Genomic DNA, 24,690 nt, shown 5'->3' on the forward strand with positions numbered 1-24,690 from the left:
TTTTTTGTCAATACTAGCAGTATTGGATGTGAGGATGCTGAAGGAGCTGAGGATGTTACTAGTCATCACAGTCAGGACTTCGTCTTGATTGGACAACAGATGTCATGTCAGTGAACAGATTTGAGGAGATTCTCAGGTACATTCACTTTGTTGAAAATTTTTTACAAGAGCTGCTGCTGCTCTGCTGCTTTATGAGAGAAAGTGTTAGTCGAGTCATGGACATGACTTTGACAAGCATTAGAATGTTAAAATGTGAGCAAACATCAGATTAGCACTATGAATTTTTTTATTTCATAGCGTTCACACAGTATATAATTTTCTGCTGTTGGTTTGTTTAAATACATGTTGTTTTGGCTAAATAGTCAAACGCATGGTGTCCAGCTGAGTGGACGTTTGTAACTCCATGAAATATAGGTTCAATGTTTTTGATTGCATAGTTTTTTCATGTCTGGAAAGGAATAAAAACAAATGTTGACTGAGATTCTCCTAATTCATGCATGGAAGGGTTTAAGTCATTGTAGATATTTGATATGAAGCATTAAATAATTTAGTTCTCTGTCTATCAATCAGTTCATCGTGTCACAAACACAAAGTTATTGACCTTTTAATAATTTTTGATTTAACATCTTTTTTAACAACAATCTAAAACATTTTTTTACAAAAATACTAGAACAAAACCAAATGTTAGACATTTAACATTTCTGTCTAGAAACACCGATCTCTGTAAGAATAAAACCCGACCCAGCCCTACCTCCACCCCATTGAAGCTGACTGACTAAACATTTCAGTCACAGATCGTTAAGTTAAACCTTGACAAAAAAACTAACCTCAATTTGTCACCAACAGCTTATATCAGCTCGTCTGCTGACAAACTGACACTGCAGAGTAAAGTGGGCCCTGACTACATCTGAACATCAACATGAATATTTACAGATCAGAAACTGAAAACCTCACAAAGACTCTTCTCCTACGCAAGAACTTCACAGTTCATTAAAGTAAAGACGGAAACATCAGGAACGGGGAAACAGTCTGTGAAACCTGCCGTCGCAGCTGCTGTGAACACAGCAAACACATCTGGATTCTTCTGCTTCCTGGATTCTAAAAACCAGCAGATGAACTCCTGACGAGAACCCAACAGACAGCTCTGTTTTGAAATTTTTTTCAATAGTTCCAGAACTCTTGCCATTATAAACACAGAAAAACAGCCCACTGTAACCACAGGGGTCAGGTCTGGGGACGGGCTTCACAGTGAGGTCTCCAGGCTATGCAGGGGGCTGCCTGGACAGGGTGGCAGCCCAGCTGAGTTGGGTGGGATTAGACCAGACCTGGAGGTGTCCTTATGTACCGGGGCAACATGCTCCAGAGAAGTGTTGTTTTGGCTGGGTGAGGATGGGGCTGACGGCACATTGGGCAGTTCAGTCTGCAGTGGTGGGACGACAATGGAGTTTCGTTTGGTGGGGGCGTCATCCTCCTCCTCGTTCTCATCAATCAAGGGGATCTGAGGCTCTGAGTCCTCAATGCGGAATTCAGGGTGAGTCATGAAGTTGTGGATGGAGCTGCGAGATTCAGGTGTCTCCAGACCTTCATACGGAGACACACTGTCCCTGAAGGCATTCACCACACGGATCTGAGGGAGGAAAGGGGGGAGTCAGTTCAGGGCTCATAAACATTTTTATATAAAACCTTTTTTTGATTTCAAGTATCCAAACTATAGGGGACAGAAATGATCTACTTCAGGGGAAAACACAACCAGTTAACTAAACAGTTATTTCTTATTGTTTCTTTTGTGGTATGATTCTGTTCCAAACAAGGTATAAGTGTGAAAAAACTGTACGCAGAAACCTTTGTTCGTGATGACGTGGATGTGGCTTCAGTCTAATTCACTCTGCTGAAATTATCTTTTAAAACCATCCATGCAACAATTCACTGAATAACCTGAAATTCCTTTGTTAATTTCTTAAACGTTAATAGTAGAAACAGTCTGTCGTTGACCAAGCGCTGCATCTGCAGGTGCCAGGTGGTGCCCCTCTGTAAAGTTGAAGTCATACCTGTGTCTGGATGCGGTTGAGGCCACGACACCAGAGCACCTGGCCCCTCCTCAGCTCCATCTCAGCGTGGTCAATCTCATCAAGGCAATTCATCTCCTCTAGCTCTTCTTCAGGGATGTCGTCTTGATGTGTACCGTGACCCGCTGTCTTCAGGAACTTCAGCCAACTGGTAGGGACACTGGACACCAGCTGAGAAGGGGAACCAACACAAATATTCCAGTCACTGATAACAGAAGCACTTTCTGATCTCTAATATCTTAGTGACCTGAAAATGTTATTAAGACCACCTAAGGGTTTGGAGACAGTTTTTATTGTTGATCAGCTACAAAGATGCAGTGCCGCAGTCAAAGTCATTACTACAAGCCCACAAAGTCACCTACGTTTTACTCAAAATTTGCTAAATCAAATACGGTCTGGCCGGTTGCATATCACCCTTCCTCTTTCTTCCCTCTTTTACCGCTACATTTACATTTAGTCATTTAGCAGATGCTTTTATTCAAAGCAACTTACAAGTGAGGTACAAAGCAAATATCTAAGCCAAGGAGAAGAACTTCAAAGTAAAGTTCTCCATAAAGAGGGTGTAAGTGCAAGAATATTTAAAGGTTTCCAGTGCTGAAGGTTCAGAAGAGTTTTGTTTTCAGCACGTTTTTCCAAATTGAGAGTGAGGCAGCTGGGCTTGCAGAGGTGAGTAGGTTGTTCCAATATGGTGGAACCACTGAGCCAAAAAGTTTTGCCTGGTATCTTTTGAGGTGAAGTGATGGGATCAAAAGTCGTTGTTTGCTTGCTGACTGCAGTGGGCAAGAGGGAATGTAGACCAGGATGAGGGAGTTCAGGTAGGCCGGTGCTGTTCAGTTGACCACTTTGTAGGTAAGGGTCAGAGGTTTGAACCTGATGTGGGCAGTTAAGGTAACCCAGTGCAGAGCTCTGAAAAGTGGTGTAACGTGTCCTATTGCTACCTGATTTCTGAAAAAGGTTTCTCACCTGTCCCCACAGGAGGGTGCCAAAGCCAAGGAAAACACACCACAGCCACTGCTCAATAGATAATCCAGAACAACTAAATGGTTTACCACCAAACTGCACGATGATGATCTATAGGAGGCCAGAGAAACAAAACATAAAGGGATTCATTTTCCATTTTACAATGGGAACTTGACCAGATGTGAAATTTCCTTAATTCCCCACAAGTTACCTGTGTGATTAAAGTTCCCAGGATGATGGAGCAGAAAACAGGATTCCTAAAGACTCCCTCGAAAACATTCCTCTCCCCATGAATCTTACGGGCATTAAGCTCATTGAATATCTGCATGAGGACAAAGGTGTTGAACACAATGGTGTAGTGCTCAGAGGGTGGGCCGTGCAGGGGGGCGTCCCTGCCACTGTCAATATTCAATAACTTCTCACCTGTGAGAGGGACAAAGAAAGATTACTAAGTCTGAGTGTCTTCAGACTGAAGAAGCTGTGTAGTGAAATGTTTCAACCTAACAAGAGCCGTCACGACTCAACTTGTAGATAACGGGATCTTGGTGACTGAGAATCTTCACCACCCCATGATGGGGACAGACTGAAGAATGAATTACTGAAGTGATAACATCTACATTATGTGAAGCAGTGCCAGTCTGCCCCTGTCCCTGCTGAGAGCCCATCCTAATATAGGCAAACTGCTCTCTGCAGGTATCAAGCTGATGTCAACATTCATTTACAATTGAATTTGTGATAAGACCTTCTGCACCTGTCTTTACCAACCTTACCATTAAAGTGGATGTGCTGTACAGATCCTTGCAGGTACTTAGTTAAACCATTTATTACAAACTGCCCCTGTATAATTTCTTTGATAGACTCTTTTTTTAAATAACTTTTTATGATCATTGCACATATTTCACACAAAAATTATTATTGCTCAAATTTCTTACATTCATAGATCTACAAACAAATAGTCATTCTGGATTTATCAATGAAAGTATCACTCACAGTTTTTAACGAGGACATGCTTACTGTTTATACTATAATGTTCTGTCATACATAAGTTTGTGGATGTGTGGCTCTGAACTCAAACACACAGGCAGTCTGTAGCAGACCATGAAACTGTGATACTGACCAACGAAGAGCAGGGTGAAGATTACAGTTAACTGGTAGATGCAGTGTCCAAAGATGTTTTTCATCATAGTGCGTGAAATGAGCGGCTTCTTGCGTCCATATGGCTTCCTGAGCAGTAGCGCCTCTGTTGGTGGCTCAGTGGCAAGAGCCAGTGAAGCAAAAGTGTCCATGATGAGGTTTACCCACAACATTTGCACAGCTTTCAGAGGAGAGTCCTGGAAACACACACACAAACACATATACATGCTTACCTTTCAATTCAAATGACGCTTAACTCAGACTTGTGAAATCACCCTTTATCCTTTTTAACAAAATTTTATTTGTCAGAAAAGCAAAAACTCTGTAAATTAGGTGCAATCTGGTGATATCATTGCAGAAGTGTCTCTGACCTGGGTGATACAGGCACCAGTGAAAGCTACGATGACGGCAACCACGTTGACAGTAAGCTGGAACTGAAGGAACTTAGAGATGCTGTCATAGACGTTTCTGCCCCACATCACGGCCTTTACGATGCTGCTGAAGTTGTCATCAGTCAAAATAATGTCAGATGCCTCCTTTGCCACATCTGTCCCTGCAATGCCCTACAGAACATAGCATGAAGGTTAGATTCAATACACAGAACACTCAACCTGATCCCGGGCCTAGGTTTAGTCCAGATTGCATTGACAGGCGGTTAAGGACTAGTTCAGGTTCTGAACTTGTACCTTTTGATACTGATTGTTCAAGAGAAGAATGCCGATGACTGTAAGACAGGATGTGATCATCTACATGCTGTTCATAATCCCACACACATCTGTCAGGATTAGCTGAGTTTGGTGTATTTTAATGTTGGGAAAAAAAAATATTTAAAACAAACTGAATAAAATGAATGATAATAATGACTAATAAGCAGAAACTATCACCAAAACTGAACTGACTGAATCCTCAGTTGTTTGACCTTTAACCTCTAGGCTGCTCTGGATCAAACCTCTCAGAAACACAGAAAACAGGGAAATTGTCAGAATATCTGAGATTATTGGTTGCCACTTGCTTGAGGTAAACTCTTGCTTAAAGAAATTTCACCTCGTATTTGAAAGACTTATGGTTACACAAAGTTTTTTCATATTTGATTGTGGTTCAGTCAAATGCAACAAAGGAGCACTTCTTCTTTGTGTTTCTTACTGTCCACTGATGCCATCATGTTTTGTAGCTCAGAGCTGTAATGCAGCAGGGAGAAAGAGAGAGCTTTGCAGAGCAGAATGGGTGGATTCTGAGGTGCCCTGCTAGTTAGCAACACTATTTTGGTTTATTTTCTTTAAACTTGAAAATGTAGCTGATTAATATGAATCTCTGACCATTTAATTTGAGCACACTTATTATTCTTTTCATACCATCATGTCTATTCATATCAGAATTTTGTTCATTAGAAAATAATGTATTCTTCATGTAATAGAGTAGCTATAAAAAATATTCACCCACTTGGATGCTTCGTCCTTATTGACATTATAAATCAGTCATGGTCAATAAAAGTTGGAGACTCTGAAATAAACAATTTCTGAAAAATAACTAATTAATATCAAAGTGAAAACAGGTTTCTACAAATTAATGTCAATTAAATAAAAAATATATAAGGTGAAATCAGTGTTTGCATTAATATTCACCTCCATCAGGTCAGTATTTAGTAAATGCACCTTTGCCAGATTTTTGTCAGAATCGCCAACTTTTATTGACCATGGTTGATTTATAATGTCAATAACAGGATGAAACATCCAAGGGCGTAAATACTTTTTATAGGCACTATAGCTACTATATCAACAACATTAAGTTAACTGGAGCAACAGCAAGACAGTGGGGACCCTAAAAATGGAACTTAAAGCAAATCCATTTGCCACTGAACAGCTATGTAGTTAGTAACTATGACCTAGATGACTGAGAATCACAGACAGACACTGGTGACAGTTGTTACCATAGCGAAGCCAACATCTGCTTTTTTGAGGGCAGGACCATCATTTGTTCCATCTCCAGTTACAGCAACAACCTGTCTCTGTTCCAGAATCGTGCTGTCGATAATACCTGAGAAAACGACAGATCCACAGCTGAGACACCGTTATTGACCAAATCTGGATTTAAGATGTGTCACTCTGAATCAGTTTTTTCTCTTTTCTCTTGTGTGTTTGTGTGTCACTTTTATTTTGTTATGAGAACCTCAGAATTTGTACATATGCTCACATTTTCATTTATTCACTCTTTTATAGTTTGTTTCTACTGATGTACTGTATGGTATACAAGGCAATTTGAAATGGTTTTGTCTGTCTAACCTCTACATCTACATCTATCTATACTATCTAGCCTCCACTAGCCTAATTAAACTGTATCTAACCTTTGACCAGAGTGTGTTTGTCCGTTGGAGATGATCTGGCAAGGACTCTTAGCTTTGGCCAAATCTTATCAATGCGTTCCTGCTCAATCTGTAGATAAAAGAGACGGCATACATATGAAAATTCAGTTGCAAAACATTTATTTAAATCATCATCAAAGCACTAGACTCACAATAAGGCTTCCCAATTAAACCCGGAGCAGGAAATAGGAAAACAAAATGTCTGCATACAAAAATGCACACATCTACACAGATTGTTTTTTGTAGCTGAATCTGTATAGTTTTTTCAGGAACATAAACATTATTAAAATGAAACACTTAATTCAACAAGGCAGACGCAAGCAACACCCAGAAGATTATATTACTATCATTTAATATTATTATATAATTCTCAGTATTTGAGCTAAAACGTACCTTGAATGGCAACTACACTGTCTTCTATGTGTAATCTATTTCCTCACTATGATGAATAAAGTAGGTAAAAGGAAAAATGTAAGGCTGATCCGAGAATGGGGAAAAAGGGGGCCAATCAATCTATTTTGTTAGTGACAGTCCAGCTGGACCAGACTGTTCCAAACTGTCCCAAACTGACCTCTCCCAGCTCGTTGCGAATCCTTCGGTTGAATTCCTTGCCTTCAATACACAGGAAGTCATCACCAGGTTGCAAAATGCCACATTTGATGGCAATGGCCCGTGCAGTATTGACGTTATCTCCAGTCACCATGCGGACAGTGATACCAGCCCGCTGGCACTTTCTGATGGCTTCTGGGACCTGATGAGGACAACAGGAGATACAACAGGAGAAAGATTTATACATGTTAAAATTTCTGAGAAGATTGACAGAACACTAAATTAATAGGTAAAAGAAATAGAACATTGTTCTGATGAAAAATAACAAAAGATTATGACTGAGAGCAGTCAATGCTTGTAGCTGTTTAGGAAAACATAAATGTAGGTTAAAAAATGTTTGTGGTATAATGTAACCTGCAATGAAGCACTTTATCTATACAAACTGTGGTATAAATGATATATGCAAAAACAGAATTAAAGCTTAACTAACAGTATATAAGGCTATTTACCAGTAAGTTATTTTCAATTTCTAAAATGGTGGCAATATTCTTTTTTCTTTTAAAAGCAAAGAAATGGACCCAATAAATTGGCTCTCCTCATCACATATAGGAGTCAGACCGATTGGTCATTAGTTGGACTGGCATTAGTCTTTTAGTATCTCACACCACAAAAGGAGATGATTTTACTAGTGAAAAGCGCCATGGCATACTTTTAGATCCGACACTTCCAAAACACATTGGACCATAGTGTTTTAGGAAATGCCTCCTTAGATGTACTACAAATAGTGACTCATACTGTGTGTGTTTTTACTTTGCTGGCTGCTTCCGTGTGTCCCTGTGTAAAGTAAAAACTGACGCACCTCAGGCCGTACAGGGTCTTCAATGCCAACCACAGAAATGCAGGTGAGGCCAGAGAGGATGTGGGACTCATCATCCCAGTCAGGCTCTCCATCAGCACAGGGAAAGTCTCTGTAGGCTAGGCAGATGGTCCTTAGGCCATCCAATGCCATCGGTTCAATCGCCTTCTTCACCAGGTGATCTCGATCAAGAGGCTTGAGAATTTTGGTTTCGCCATTGGACATCAGGATCTTACAGCACCTAGAACCAGACACCAGCAATGCAGGTTAAAAGTACACACGATCGTACCGAACTGTTTTGGTTCAGGATGTTCTATATAGTGGTTCAATTGCAATCTTGACCTGTAGTTTAAGATTATGATTGCCACAGTGGCTTTTTGTGCTGAGGCTCATTATTTAAAAAGCCTTTACTCAGTAATTCAGATTAGTAACAAATGTTAATAGTGTTTTTACAGCATCCAATCTCTGACAATTTCCAGTTGCTGAAAAAGGTTTTAAACACGTGTTAAATCTGACAAAGCCCCAGTACGAAATTTCTTGTCCACATTTTAGACAGAACATTTTTTAAGCAAACTAAAGTTGCTGTTTTCCACAACTTGTATAAAGCAAAGCTGTAGCCATCACAATTGATCCAGAATTACTTGTGTACTACAGTACACAACAGTGACTGGCCATCACATCAAACCTAAGTGGCACACAGAATATAGAAACTGTTCATGTTTACTTTAAACCCAAGGTATGTGATTTTTGTGTACTGTTACACCTTTAGAACTGTTTGATAATCATCTCACTGAGCACAGAACTGTCATCTCCAGCAGTAAACATACTTCTTAAGCAGGAGCTCAGCAGCCCCCTTGCTGAACATTCGATAGCTGCCATCAGAGTTCTTTAGCACGGTGCTCATGGACTTCCTCACAGAGTTGAAAGTGTAGACCTTAAACAGTTTCTCTTCTGGAATTTCATTGCGGATGGTCTGGTAGTCTCGATGCAGGTCAAGGGTGAATCCCAATAAGGCACATTCAGTCTTATTTCCCACCTGGCGAGGTAGACCACCCTCCTTCTCTGGAGGCTACAGAAGGCAGCAGCAGCAGAAAGGATGTTAACTTATAACAAACACAAAACAGAGTGTTCAGTATTTAACACTGAAGGTTCTGTGGACATGAAACCAAATTCTACTCGTCTTGTACTAGACTTGATTAGACTTCTAGTAGTCTACAGTATCCTCAGTTTACTTTATACAGGTCATAAATAAATCAAAAAAAGCTAAATGTAGATAAACTACATGTTTAATAACATATAACTAATAACTATTCACCAACCCTGCTATATCATAGCTTATGCTAAACATAATTAGAGGATAAGGCAATACAGTACAGTGAGCATCCCAAGGTCGTACATAGAGAAACTGAAGTAACTCAAGGATCAGTTGAGTCCTGAGCTGTTGCTTCTCAAGACTCCTCTCTCAGCCAAATGCTTAACTCACATAGCTTCCTGAATGGACAGCTATTTTTACAGCTCACCATAATCTTAGAGGTGTAAGCGCAGTTGACCCCAATGCCCAGGACAAGCAAGTCCAGGATCTTGGCAGGGAGCTGGTCCGGCTCTGGGACTTTTTTGTAGCAGCATCCTGCAATATACGCCTGTACAACTGTCATGCGGTTCATAGTAAGTGTGCCGGTCTTGTCTGAGCAGATGGCTGTAGCGTTGCCCATTGTCTCACAGGCATCCAGGTGGCGGACTAGATTGTTATCCTTCATCATTTTCTGACAGAAAAGGAGAAGAGCAATGTCTAAGTTTTCTAACTTAGTGCTCCAAATATTAAACTGTTATTTAATACATATTACACATTACAGTATTGACTACACTAAATGCAAAACAAAAATTAATATTATTTAGAATTTGTAAAATCATATGCAAAGTAAGAAGGTTTAGGAACATGATCTGAGTATATTCAGGCTGCTTTGGTCTATCTACAGATAGGCAATTTACTATATGTTGAGGATCAACAAGTTCTGTTGGCTGTATACAAACAAACCTTGACTGAATAGGCCAAAGAGATGGTGACAGCCAGAGGAAGGCCTTCAGGCACAGCCACCACCAGCACTGTCACACCAATGATGAAGAATTTGACCATGTACTGGATGTAGATTGGCAGACAATGTTTGGACCAGTGAACTCCTTGAATCCAGAAGATATCGATCAAGAAGCGAGTGACGAGAATTAAAACGGTTATAACTGACATGAAGAGACCTGAGACACAGACAGAGAGATAAAGAGTTACTTTCAGCTGTAAACCTGAACTTGAGCTCTGCATGTCTCTGTGTGATCTGAATATATGACGTATACAGTAGAGCAACAGGTCAAAGGGCTGAAACAAGTCTTTAAAAAGAGGGAACATGAAGACTGCCTTTGTGCAACATGAATAGAATGGCTCTGGACCGGATCAAAAATTGGTTCTGAACCTTGGTAGATAGGTTGTAGATACATTTGTAGATTTCTATCGAGAGATCAGGTCCAAGTTAGATGCAACAAGATCAACAAACATTGCACAGTAAGCAGTGACACACTTTAAGATATGAAAGGAGCTGGAGATTAATAACAGGACATGTTTCTTGTTCTGAGCCAGTTAGCCTTCATGTCCACTACGCTGTTTTGCCTTTACTTGACTTCATTGTGGAACATGTGGACTGAAGGAGCTTCACTGCAACACTCACATACACATTTATTCGATTGTCTATTTGTACCTGCTTTGCCAATCTGCACTGCAAGTTTAGTCAGCTTCCCCTGGAGGACAGACTTCTCTTTTTTTGGTAGCTTTTTCCTCTCTGGTTCTCCATCATTATTGAGGGGCTGCATCTCTACATTGGCTTCATCCTTGCTTTTCCCTACAGAGGACATGGGAAATCCAGAAAACATTCAAGTGATTCAATGCAAATCATCAAAAAGTTGCGTCTGGATAGTGTAGTGTTAAGATCAACACACTCCATGCGGGGTTTGAATCCAAGCTGTGGCTCCAGTAGGGGCCCTTAGGCAAGACCTTCTTATGCTTACCCTGCCTAACCGATACCTGGTTACTGCTATCGGCATTGGTGTATCCAGGAACAGATTAGAATTAGTGCTTTGGAAATACATATTTGACTGAATTTAATGAGACAAGAGGAATACATGAAGATCCTATGCTATAATGTGCCATAATATACTATAATTCAATATAGTACAATTTTCATTTTTTACAGAATAGAAGCTGCCGATGATGATTTGAGTATCTATCAAACAAAGAGGGACCTGTGAATAATTAAGCTAAAATTTTATCATTAGACAAATTATCAGTATTTTGTGTAATCTGCGATAACAGAGTCACAGTATGTAATAGTCAGTCATAGTGTTTAACAGGATGACCAACTGAGGACAGAGACATGATGCGATCTGTCAACAAGCTGATAGTGTTCCTCTAATCTCACTCTGGGTTTATTGTGTTGTGTTGGTTAACGCCATACGCTATAGAAGCCAGAGTGGGTCTGCTGGTTAACTAACCAACTTACTAAGTAACCAGCCAACTTGACTGAATCATCTTTGTTCCAACTAGCTCACTGAAGTAACAATGAAAGACACTACAAATTGAGTCAACTGACACAAGATCCATGACAGAGAGTGAGGGTATCTGCAGATGTGTGTGTGTGTGTGTGTGTGTGTGTGTGTGTATGTGTGTGTGTGCTGATCTCAGGTCAGTCATGAGGTTATTAGTGGACAGGCAGGCAGCAGCAGCAGGCAGGAGAAGAAAGCTGAGCTTAAGCCAATAATCTGCTTGGTCCTAATCACCATCAACAGAGTCAGGAGCACCTGCTGCTGCTCCAGCCACAGGGACAGATATTATACATTGTGAGACCACAATGAATCAATGAGAACAAGTTACGGACCAGGAAACATGAACTGACCAAGGGGTTCTGATGTCTGATTGACATCTGAACCTAACAAGATACGAACATAAGATGTGCAGAATTTTTAACTTACTTTAACTAACTGTATAACACTATATATTTTTGATTGACATGTGTTTGGATTCAACGACTCTGTGTATAATAAACATTATTTATTTATAAACCAAGCTAAGCTACTTGGGGAAATTGGTCAGTTATTTTTCTCTTTATGCCAAATTTGAACGTGTGTTTGTGGAAGTTTGAAAAGAGACATTTGCAACAAATGTGTGGTGATACAGGTGACTAAGTAGTTTTGCTCAAACACGCTCAGTAAACCTTGTAGCTGGGTTTGATTAAGTTCACACTGTGTTCCCACGAAAACCACTTTAATTAGGATACACATTCATACATTATGATAACTCACAGTACTCAAGCAGTGACATAATACTCACCTTTCTTGGCGTTGTCATTTTTTTTACCTGTAATTAGAAATCATGCAGACGTTGCTAGTTATACTTCAAACACGAATAAAGAATTACTTGAGACAAAATAATATAAGAATAAATACATTAGCTAGTCTAACACCGGAACCCACTATACCAACATCCCAAAGGTGTGGGGCGAGCCATTTGAACATTTGAAACTATACAGTGGAAAAGGTAACTATAACAGTCTCAGGTATCTATTTTATTGCAAACACTGCCAACGACACTGTATCTGATGTGTGAACATACCATTACTTTTCTTATCCTTCTTCTCTTTCTTTTTCAGCTTATCATCTTTCTTGTCTTTCTTCTTCTTCTCCTTCTCAGCTTCAACATCACCGTCCTCACTGGCACCGAGCAGTGTGAAGATGATGCCAGTCTGAGAGTTGACACCAACAGCAGTGACCACCATTTTGCCAGAGCCCTCCATCACATGGGTACCTAGGAAAGACACCAAACTTTATCATTGTTATTTCTATCCTCTCTGTAAACACAGCATAATTTGTATATGTCTTTTTGATATTAAATTTGTTCTTCAAGTCTGTAAATAAAACAGACTCAATAGAAGAGGTCAGAGAGCAAGCTGATAAACCCCCAAAAGAAGAAGCCACTTAGTTCTCACCCAGCCCACAATGCAACAATTTTTGTTTCTGTTGAAAAATGGACATATAAAAATTGAGGTGGTTTAAAGTTATATTCTTTCCATGTAGGAAGATGTTTAGACTGCAGATTTAACTGTGGAGAACTAGCATTAGAAGAACTGACAATAAAAGCTCAGGTCACACTGAACTTTGGTGTATTTTGATGTGAACGGAACATAGCAAAGCACCTGACAGCAACATGGGGTCTTTTTCAACACTCTTCTTGACATGATCTGACTCTCCGGTCAAAGAGCTCTCATCAATCTTCAGATCGTTTCCCTGAATCAGAACACCATCAGCAGGGAGAAGGTCACCTAAAACACAAGGGTCACCCTCATCAGGTTATAATGTTATTATTGCATCATCTGTCAGTCATGCAATGACAGACTAAACTGTTAATTGTTGACCACCACAAAAAGAATACTATCTAGAAGAATACCATATAATTTCTAACAGTTCTGTTTTTTGCATTACCATACCAAGCCACTGACGACACTAGAAACATGTTGGGGAAGTTTCTGTGTCTTTTTAGTGATGATTTAAACATTATTAGAGAGAGATGATACATACTCATTTTATGTTGCACCACTGTGGGAACAGAACGGTATTGACACCAAAAATACTTCTTATGACATAAGAAATAAATACAAATGTTTTTATTACATTTCTTTTTCAAAGGTGTCAAAAGTTTATGCATCTGACCAGACATTTCATATTAATTGTCACAGTTCACATTATCAACTGTGTTGGGTCCTTGGTGCATATCTCAGACAGTATCAGGAAAGCTGCATATTTCAATCAGGTTAAAAATGTGTAAACAACCAGCAGTTAGCTCTGCTATAGATATGTGAATCATTTCTGTTTTCTCACCATATTTGACTTGTGCAATGTCTCCAACAACGAGTTCAGACACATTGATCTGGATCACCTGCCCCCCTCGGACAACAGTGAACTTCTGCTCCTGTTCAATGCGACACTGCAAACTACGAAACTGTTTTTCTTTGCTCCAGTCATTGAAGGCTGTCACCAGGACCACACACACAACAGACAGCAGAATAGCAGCACCTTCGATCCATCCAGCCTGGGCCTCGCCTTCGTCATCCACTCCACCAACCGCTCTGCCACAGTCTGAACAGAAACAACGCAGACCTAACTTTTTGTTTTCTGATCATATGTGATAGTTAAATGTTTCTGATTGTACACACACTAAAACAGTGCAGCCTTACAGGACGTGACCTCTAACCCTTGTTTTGCTGATGACGTTACTCTGGCTTTGATGTAGGTCATAAACACTGTTTTTAGCTGTAGTACATGTGAAATAAAGTTTTTAAACAGGTAAATATGTGTCTCTCTATGACTGACAGCTGGGACTGACAGACACTGTCAAAACTATGACTGATGCACTGGGGTATTGAAGCAAGCATTTCTGACAGAGGAATTTTACAACTGTGTGCTTACTTCTATATGACAGGCCCAAACAGAATCCTGCGAGATGATGACACATTACATATGTGTTACACAATTCCCATGGTGACAATTTTTGGAGCCTAATGCACTTTCCCAATTCAAATGAATCAGAAGGGCTGCAGTGAAATTCTTTCTGAACACAGCCTTAGTTTTATAATGCCATCTCAGGACATGCACAGTAGCTACAGTGCTTTGGAGGTAAAAATAAAAGGCCCTGCTGAATCTGCACCAGCTGCACCTGGACCTCAGACAGCAGATTTAACTTTTACTGTTTACTAGTAATCTTCTTTTTACAACACTGTTGACCCACAGCTGTGTTCTGTACATTCAAAATTTCAAAATCAGACTGCTGCTGAAAATAAAAAGATAAACTCACTCTGTTTCTTAGTTTCTGGTGCATGATAAAAAGACAGGCCCAGTGAAATGATGGCTGCTACTTCCAGTATGATAAGTGTGACATCCTGCAGGGCTTCCCACACTAACTGCACAAAGGTTTTAGGCTTTTTAGGAGGAATGACATTCTTTCCAAACTCCTGTTTTCTTCTGTTGATATCCTCAGGGTTTCCATCTAAACCTGCAGTGGGAGACAAAGACAGTATCAATCTTAATGCCCTTCTCTGAGCCTGACATAAAAATGAGTTGGATCTGTTCATACAAGATCATGCTTCATCCTTCCATGTTTTAAACACTGAAGAACAAATCCACTTTTTCACTGATTTCAAGTTGCTGCTGACATTTTACTTTTCTCTGTCAGCAGGAGTCGAAAGGTGTTTTCTGAGTGCATTCAAGATGGACCAAATTAATTAATGATGAAGAAGAAAATGTCAAAGGGCAGACATATAAGACAAATTGAGCCCCTGTCTATAGGTCAGCATGAGAACTACTGAATCGCCACATCAGCAGAACTTTACGAAGCAATAAGGCATGGCTATAGCTGATCAGACTTTGAGGCTTAGCATCGACACTGAGGGAAGAAAATAGTAAAACAAAGAAGGGCCCTGGCACTTAGATTTATTTATTTTATTAATTATTTTAATAGAATAAATTAGCTTAACACCAATACTAGTCAAATGATCAGTAACCTTTTAAAAACACAGTGTAATTTTCTGAGAGGGTAACGACTGTGGATCATGGAATAGTAGAATGGTCCAACCCAGTCCACTATACCATTTTTATTCACATAGAGAATCTGCCTTACAATAGCTGTCTTAAACACATTTAAACACTAAACTGAATGCCACGGTGGTGCTACAGAGTGCATCGTAAATAGCTTTTGACTAAATGCCAGGAATCTAACATTAGCTCTTCAAATAGGTAAATTAAGCTCGTAACATTAGCAGAGCTTGTAATGAACAGTGGAGAATATATATATAAGAAATATTAACTACTTTTTCCCACCTTCTGTGATGTACCAACAGCAGTTGCTATTGTGCACTACTAGTATAATGTAAATCAACCAGTGCTTTCTTGTTTGTTATTGTCAAGCTTAATTTTATTCTGAAAATCTTGCCAGTAGCAGTCTCAGCCAACATACAGAAAAGAGTTAGTGGAATAAAAATGTTTTTAGAAATGTGTCTGCTAAAAAGAACATCTTTGACTTGTAATTAATAAATCTAGGATAATTTTACTTTATTGTTAACCGATTAGTAATGGGTTATAATGGCACTTTAGACTTTGAAAATCCAGGCTGCCAGGACACACACCCAAAATTTGCCATAGGTCTTGGATATAGCATAAATGTGTAGGGCTGGACCATCCATGCATAACTGATGGCATAGTTGGACCTTGCAACGCCACCTTCCCATGACCCACAGACAGTGCTTAACTCATTGTTGATGAGAATCTCAACTAACTGTTAAATGGCTTCTTTCTAAAAACATTTTCAAACCTTATATTATTCTTATTTCTCATCACTGATACTGCTCCACAAACAAGACAACCACTAATATGAATCATCTACATACATTTATTGAGCTCTGAATGCAGCATTGGAACATAGTGTTTGTCTGAAATGTGTGAAAGCAGTGCAGGATCACCAGAGGCTGCAGGTCACAGGAAACTTTGACCATCACACAGGCAACAGTCTCAGACAGTCTCAACTCAAGCCAAACCAAAATACAATGTAAATTAAATATGTCCTCTTTTATGTGTATCCTTGCCAGGTAAAGGGGTCTGAGAGTGACTGGTAAAGGTGTCTAAATCACCATTACATACCCTAGTCAATCTGACTGAAATCCATCTGGATTTACAGTGAAGCATCAAACCGGATGTGATGAAACTAAAGTTCAGTTTTAGATTCACATTTGTGGTTTGGTGATACTCTGCACACATGTTTAGGCTCTGTTGCTTTGGAAATAGAAATAGAATCTGCAAACAAAACAGAGACAGAGTTTATGAACATATTTACCTTCAACAGGTGAGGTCCGCAGTCTGGCACACAGTCCATTAACGTCTCTGTAACACTCCTTAATCCTGCTCAGTGCCTCCGGTCCTCGAAGCTCCATGAGTGAGCGAAGCTCCATGAGTGAGCAACTAAACTCTGTCTCATGGTTGGCCTCTCCACGTCGGCCATGTTTTGACCCACGAAAAGAATTATTGGCCATGTCTCTTTCCTCTGGGACTCAACAGAGACCTTCCTGAAAAACTCAGACTCAGTGGTTGGCCTGAGGTGCAAATCTGGCCTTGCGGGGACTCTCTGACTACAGGGGGACAGATAGACCACAATTTTTAATAGACCTCATGGTAAAACAAATTACAACAGCTGATTGAATTTAACAGTTATGCAAAGGTTTACTGATTATAAATATTTTATTATCAATATAGTTAATATTTCTACCTGTATCAATACACACATAAAGTAGGATAAAATGATGAATGGCGGCTGGATAGCGTAGTGGTAGCATCACCACCCTTTATGCAGGAGACAGGATTCAAATGTCGGCTGTGGCCTACCTCCAGTAAGGCTCCTTAGGCAAGATCCCCTTACGCCTACACTGTCTGCCTTTGTCTTCTAAGTCACCCTGTACTTTGGATAAAAGTGTCTGCTAAATGTAAATGTATATGAATGGCTATATTACATTTAGATTAATCTATTAAGTGATAAAAACAACTGTCATACATTGCAGAAAAAATGTGTAAATGTTTGTTTTAAACTACAGACTTCAGAAAAATTTGTTTGAAGAACAAATGACATTAAATAAATACTGTAAGTGTTTAATGTGGCTCCATTAAAAAGCTCCATTCATCAGAACACAATATATGTTCTCTACCAATTTATAGAAAAAGAATAATCATTTTACTGCTGATTTACTGGGAGTCTGAATACATTACATATCTGTGTAGTGCATTGTGTATGTTGATGTGTGTGCTGAAAGCTTTTATATTTGTTCTTCACAGGTTGTAACCTCTGTGCCTTTAGATGTAATCTGTGTCAATCAGTCAGCCGAGGCTTAATCTGGGCAAGAAAGATGCAGGCGGTTTAAGGCTGAAGAAGAGAAAGAATTATGCTAGAATTGAACAGGCTGAAAAAAAAGCGATGACAATTCTATTGCTGTATATGACTTTGTACACAACTGAAACCTTTCTAATGATTTCAACCATCACTCCTTAAACACAGACTCAATCTACAAAAGTCCACAGCACACAAGCCGTAACCCTTCAAGTGAAAGAAGCTGCAATTAGATAATCTACGCCAGAATTTACTTATATCCCATGGGTAAAACATCACAGTAGTTCATGAACACAAAATATAGCTATGTGAAAGAGTTAAATAAACGTAGTAGCCACCTACCACACAGAAGAAACAACAAGGTTTTACAAAGAAAATTTGACCAGAACCATTCATTTCCGATAAAACATCACTGCACCTTCATTACTGCAGTAGTGAGGAGAAGCAAGAATTTACTTACAGAAACTTCCCCCATCGCCTTCTGTTAGCATCAGCCGACAATAGTGGCAGTCCAATTACTCTGAGCAGAGTCACACACACAGCTCCAGACACAGCCCATAACCCAGCCACAGGTCCTCAACTAGTAGTCTGCAGACCTGCTCCAAGACCACAGTTTACTCACAAAACCAGCCTTTTCTTTAGAAATTCAGTATGACCTTCAGGAAGCTCCCAGTCACAATCAGCGATCCATTGGAAAAAACAGAAGCTGGCTAAATGATTATCTGAGGAAAGCCTTGCTTAATCTAATTAGACAATCTGTGGCTTCAGTGAGTGCCAGAGAGATTGCTGCTGTTGCAGAGTGACACACCAGACCTATACATACCAGGTCTGCACACACAGACCACATATTAACCAAGCAACTACAAAGAAAACACCCTCAAAACCAGTTTGCATCCCTTAGCAACATCTAAATCAGTAATCAGTAATCAACAATCCTTCTCCCAGATTATCTGAAATTTTGGTTATTTTCTGCATGTGCAGAAAGACCCATTAAAACACATAGTGTTAGTTAACATACTGATTGTTGATTCAAGATGCATCTGCCAATCTGCCCATTTTCTTTTGTTCCAGACACAAACACAAATCTGAGCAATAGTAATGTACTGTCCCGTTAGTGTGCATCAGTTGACACAAAGTGACACCGGCCAGACTTCTATACAACCAACAACCCGACAAAGTTCTGGATGCTGCAACATGAGTGATGCAAATTTATTATTTATTATTATTTATCTAATATATACTTATCTCTCACCTAATTTAGACAAAGACTGTTAACATTCAAATAATAAACTTATCCTGAAGATTAAAGTATGTGAAATGTGAAATGCACCTCCTTGCTAATTATTCTGGGGAAAATGGTTCAGTCAGCACTGCATGTTTACTTTGGATCAGTTGTCCAGTTAGTGTTATGTCTTTGTGTAATGCTACCATCCAGTGGTCAGACATAGTCAACACGCTTTACACAGAACGCACACAGTGCTCCATTGACTCTAGAAATCTCTTATCTGACGCATTTCACTACTGGAGGAAACATCCCATTATTATTTTGCTTATTTGTCATAAAAGGTGCGTACAACACAATAGGCATAAATAGGCGTGACCCTTCAGTGGACAAGCGGTTTAGAAAATGTATAGATGGATAATATTGTATATTTTTATCCTAGTGGTTCCAGAATCTTGGGAGAAACTAGAAATATCTTCAGAACAGCACTGACTGTTTTAACAACACAAGTGCTGGCTGAATGTCACGGAAACAAAAACATTAAAAATAAAAAAAGGGGTGTAACCGTGGTGACGTGCATCTATCAATTGATCAAACCGGCACACAGCTGATTTTAACGTCACTCGCCATCATGGCTGACTGGAATAGAGGTATCGTTTTTGACACGTATTCACTTGTAAATATTTTGTTATTAAGCGTATCCAGCAGTACAGAACTAACGCTAACGTTACAGGTGAATGATGGGATGTATAACCTAAACGATTAGTCAGACTAAGAATATGCTCAGTGTCTGGATCTGTAACGTTAGTTACTCCACTTGGGCCACTTCGGCTACTCCACCGAAAACAAGGCTGAAGCTTAGCTAGCAGGCAAACTAGATGAGAAGTTTAGCGTTAGGTAACGTTACTTATGTCCTAACATTAATCTCACATTAACCTAACGCTACACTACTATGAACGGAACAGTTGGGTCAGTTCATAAAAGTGTAGCTAATATTTCGTCTGTAATTTAGCACCTATCCAGAGTTGGTTAACCCACTATCGAGTTAGCATTACGAAGAAGAAGTGCTGCTTTCATTAGCGTTAACTGACAAACAGTGCTAGCTTAAAGTACTAAAAGAAAACTTGCGTGTAAAAACTAAAAAGGAATAAGAATAACGTTAGTCAGTGGTCTGTATCTTCTGTGGTGACGCCCCCAACATGAACGACTACTACCTTAGCTAAAAGTTCTGCATTTGATATTCAGTGTAAATGTTTAGCATCAACTACAAGAGGTAAAAGGAACTGACGTTACTGACACGGTGGAGTGGCAGTACTTAGCTAGCAGACGTTAACGTTAACGCGTTAGTTAACCTAGCTAACGTCACCTCAGGACATTTCAGTGAGCTATTATCACACTGTAGACTACATCATTTTTGTCATTGTCGTTTGTGGTGTTTAATAATACGCATCTATGACTGTTATTATAACTCTGTTTCTTTAGCGAGCAGCTAGTTTTATAGCTAGTTAGCTAACTGTTATATTGGCTAGCTTACTGGTGCCACTGCATTTCCTTTAGGTGGCGCCCTTGACTCTGTTTACTTTGTGACTGTGTTAACTGAACTCATAACCCATTAAATCCTTCAAAAAATAATTATATATATATATTATCGTTAGTTGTGAATAAATCTGATTAAAGCTAAGTAGCACCTACCTTTAACGGCGGATTAACAGGAAGTTAAATTACCGTTAATCATTTGAAATAAGAGCTAAAACCCCTGCTGCGAAAACTGAGATTAGGAAACCCCGTTGTACGTGGACCGAGGAAGAGACTTCCTGTTTTAATTTATTATGAATTAAATTATTTTAATGTACAAATTATATATTTAACTCATAATAAGTGTATTGTCAACGATGTTACAGGAATGTAAATGTCTGACTAGAGCACGGTCAAAAATGTCTAAAACTAGGCTCATTGCATTACTGATTTTACAGCTGTTTGCCTAAACAACCTTGACACCTTTATTATTAATTGGCTGTTTCATCAATTATGATGTATAAATATGCATATTGTCTGTTTTACACAAGCCTCAAAATTTTTTATCAATTTTACATTTGCATGTTAAACGCATTAATCTACATACAGAACCTCAGGAATATATTCATAACTAGTTTCCCACCACTACATAATGAGTGTCTATGTCTATGTGCAGTCACTGCTGTTTTACTTCTAATCCAGAGTATCTGTGCGTTTACAGGCCATGGCTCTGTGGACGACATGCTGGATGCTGAAAATAAGCGTCTGGCTGAAAACTTGGCCACCAAGGTGTCCAGACTGAAATCTGTGAGTTAAAACGAAGAGTTAATCATCAGTTGCCAAATAAATACATAATATAAATAAATACTAAATCTGTTCAGACTCATTCATCACAACAGTCTGCACACTTGTATGAAGTAGAGCACTGATGCTTTAATATTCTGTCTTTAATACTCTGTAGTTTGACACTGAAATGATGCAAAGGTTGATTTTATGTCACTAATATAAACTCAAGTTTAAGATTAGCCTGTCTGTCTCTGTTTCTGACAGCTGGCGTATGACATTGACAGAGAAGCTGATGATCAGAACGAGTATCTGGACAACATGGTGAGTCCGTCTGATGTATGAAGAATACAGAAAATATAATATAATAAAGACTTTGTCTTTGTTTATATTCCATGTTATTGGAAAGAGAGAATTTATTAAATCAATTTACCTCCACAATCAGTCATCTTCCCTCTTCCTTTCAGGATTCTAACTTCCTGAGCGCAACAGGCCTGCTGACCGGCAGTGTAAAGCGTTTCTCCACCATGGTTCGATCCGGCAGAGACAACCGCCGCATCCTTTGCTATGTGTCCGTTGGGTTGGTCCTGGTCTTTTTTCTGCTCTACTACCTGGTCTCCAGGGTACAGCGCTGATGGGAAAACCGGTACAGCCAGGAGCTGGTTCCTAAAAACAGATCAGACCTTAGACACTGACATCACATCTGATTCAAATTAACTCCTGCATGAAGCTGAGGAAATAAACAGGAAGTAGACAGGAAATATTTTTATTGAAATAATGAACTGACCAGCGACAGGTGTCAGAAACACTTGGAATCACGGCGGTGCCAAAGATCCTGAAGTCTCTACAAAAACATGCCTGGATGCCACGTTACCATGGGCGCTTTCTATTGCAAGCAAGGAAGTCCTAGTACAGGCAAAAAGAGCCTGAGTGCAGCTCAGGTGAAGAGTGATGCCCAGCACAGCTGAGTATGATAGGTTGATGAACCTGTCAATCAAGACAAACATGCCCCAAACATACAAGTCATGACAATTGAGCTGAGTGTCAGTTTTTAGGCTGACTAGCCCGATGAAAATGTGACATGCACTGTATTTTATTATTTGTCTGAAGGGTTTTAAAAGATGTTTCATATTCAAACTGCAAAAACACTTAAAACAGATGTATAACACCAAATTTCAGCCAATTTGTATGTAGTGTGGAATTGGGAACGAAGGTTAAGATTTTACATGGTATTATGGAAACAAATAGTAAAGATCTAATAAAACTGAGTTGAGTTGCAAGAGATAAAGGGCAGATACTCGCACATCATACTAAAAAATGCAGTTCTGTTTAAAAGAAGGTTGAAACCCCAGTGTTCAGTTGTTTTACTGTAGCTTGATGAGCAGTCTTCTTTCAGCGTGTCTTCTCAGTTACTGATTTTTCCTTGTGTATTACATATTGGGACCTGTTCAGTTTATGGTTTCCAGGGATATTTTATTCATTACATTATGTCTTTTTTTCTATATTCAGTTAGGGAAAGAGACTGGGAGAGATTGAAAAGCATTTTCTTTCTCTATGTGTTGCCATTCCAGCTGTCTGCTCTGCAACAGCTACAGCAGGTGTTTGACATTATTATTAATATATATATGCAATAAATGGTTTTAATTGTGGCACTTGTTGGGGATAATTGCACCATCTATGTGATTTAGAGCATTGTGTGAGGTATACTGACAATAATTTATAAAAGGTTTATAATCTTCAGAAATGTGTACATTCCGTAATAATATTACAAATAAATATATTTTATTTTTATAACTAAATTACCATTCAATAAAAGCTTCTGCCAGACTTCAACAATATAACAGCAGTGTCATTTCAACAGAAACAGTTTTATATTCAAATTAGTCACAGTTACTGTCATTCTTTAGGCATTTAGGGGCTGCATCTTTCAAGGAGCTTACAACTCTGTTTCAATGTTATTAATATTATCTTTATATTTGTGTCCATTGTATATCCCAACACAATCGGGAATAAAGATCTGAAACAGAACTGTGTATTGTGGTTTAAATAAGTCATAAGGCTTTTATTTTCCAATTATGCTTAAACAGAGAGTCAAGGTATATAGGACTTCATGTTGCTCACTGTGGCAGGAAATAAACTGTTGCAGTCTTTATGACTCTTCGAAGAGCCTTCCTCCCTGTCTGTGTGGTATTACTATACCAGACAGTAACCAATGTTTTAGATTGTACTCATTCAACAGTAGTAGTAGATTAATACTTTAAGTTACATTTATCTAACATTAATAGTTTAATAGCATGTTTCATCTTAGACATGAGTCATATGCACAAGCATTATTTGCTGTTCACCATAGAGACCAGAATGGTATGCACGAATGTTATATACGATAACTATCAAGGGACAAGGATTGTATGTACAGGCGGCATTTACGATTAACCATTAATACTATTGGGAAATGGAAAGAATGTTGACCACCTCAAGGAACAAGAAACTGTTGGACTGTGGCTCAATCTACCAGCAAAAAACCTTCTTCTATGTGACAGCCAAGTCCGACGCATTCATTTATGAAGGAATAGGAGAAGAAGTTTCGGTCTCAAGTTATATGTTTATTTAACGATTAAATTAATATAAGTTTCAAAAATGAATAAATGAATAAAGCATACAGAGCTCTGGGTCTTGATCTTTCTGTCCCTGACAAACAACAAAGTGTGGGTCAGTTCACGAAGTCTGACGTCTGACTCTCCCTGACCCAGTCTTCTTATACACAAGATTACAATCATTTGCATGAACATTTGTACATTCTTCATCCTTGTTAATCCATAGGTCCACCTCAGCGCTCATCCGACTCCTTGACCTTCATCATCCTCAGCCATTGCTCCACGTTGCTCCCTCATCTGCTGTTATCAGGTTCCTCATCCTCAGAGCACGTTTCCCACGATGAATTATGTTTTTCTGAAAACATAACACAAAGACACCTTGTGTTCTGGTCTCCTTCATACCTAGTTACTCCCTTGCCTTGCAACTTAATTGCAAACTGCTTCCACATAACATCCGTCATGTTGTTATCAGTGGTTGTTCGTGAGAAGATCCTCTCTCTGCTTCAACAGTTTCATGTCTAACCATAAATTGTACCTAAACGTATGTCTCATTTCCTGAGATGACCACCCTGCACTCCCTAACCTGTTTTGATTATCAACCCAGCATTCTCTTATCTGTTTTGATTATCATCCAAACACGAACCCTGCATGCCTGGCTCCTTTCCTGCTATGGTACCATGCAGGGCAATCTATG

General features: G+C 39.2%; 2 protein-coding genes across 3 annotated transcripts; one reads left to right on the plus strand and one right to left on the minus strand.

The window, feature by feature from the left end:
* Positions 1 to 319: 319 nt before the first annotated feature.
* LOC113166276 (plasma membrane calcium-transporting ATPase 1-like) lies at positions 320 to 21,333 on the minus strand. 2 transcript variants are annotated; one of them, XM_026366324.1, is made up of 21 exons: positions 20,797 to 21,333; positions 16,842 to 17,133; positions 14,811 to 15,008; positions 13,838 to 14,095; positions 13,156 to 13,281; positions 12,576 to 12,767; positions 12,294 to 12,320; positions 10,669 to 10,809; positions 9,960 to 10,174; positions 9,445 to 9,687; positions 8,752 to 8,993; positions 7,928 to 8,165; positions 7,091 to 7,270; positions 6,502 to 6,589; positions 6,088 to 6,194; positions 4,532 to 4,723; positions 4,144 to 4,357; positions 3,238 to 3,449; positions 3,030 to 3,137; positions 2,049 to 2,237; positions 320 to 1,627 (listed from the first exon to the last, which is right to left on the minus strand). In XM_026366324.1, exons 2-21 carry the CDS (start codon positions 17,035 to 17,037, stop codon positions 1,244 to 1,246), a joined length of 3,750 nt encoding a protein of 1,249 aa, XP_026222109.1. In that variant the 5' UTR covers positions 17,038 to 17,133; positions 20,797 to 21,333; the 3' UTR covers positions 320 to 1,243. The 2 variants fall into 2 exon arrangements, with proteins under 2 accessions (XP_026222109.1, XP_026222110.1); XM_026366325.1 differs by lacking the exon at positions 12,294 to 12,320.
* Positions 19,674 to 23,423, plus strand: LOC113166301 (BET1-like protein). Its single transcript, XM_026366369.1, has 4 exons — positions 19,674 to 19,754; positions 21,341 to 21,426; positions 21,670 to 21,726; positions 21,870 to 23,423. The coding sequence occupies exons 1-4, from the start codon at positions 19,736 to 19,738 to the stop codon at positions 22,035 to 22,037; spliced, it is 330 nt and encodes a 109-aa protein (XP_026222154.1). The 5' UTR covers positions 19,674 to 19,735; the 3' UTR covers positions 22,038 to 23,423.
* The last annotated feature ends 1,267 nt before the right edge of the window (positions 23,424 to 24,690 follow it).

The sequence above is a fragment of the Anabas testudineus genome, chromosome 6 (genome assembly GCF_900324465.2).
Source record: "Anabas testudineus chromosome 6, fAnaTes1.2, whole genome shotgun sequence".
Lineage (NCBI taxonomy): Eukaryota > Metazoa > Chordata > Actinopteri > Anabantiformes > Anabantidae > Anabas > Anabas testudineus.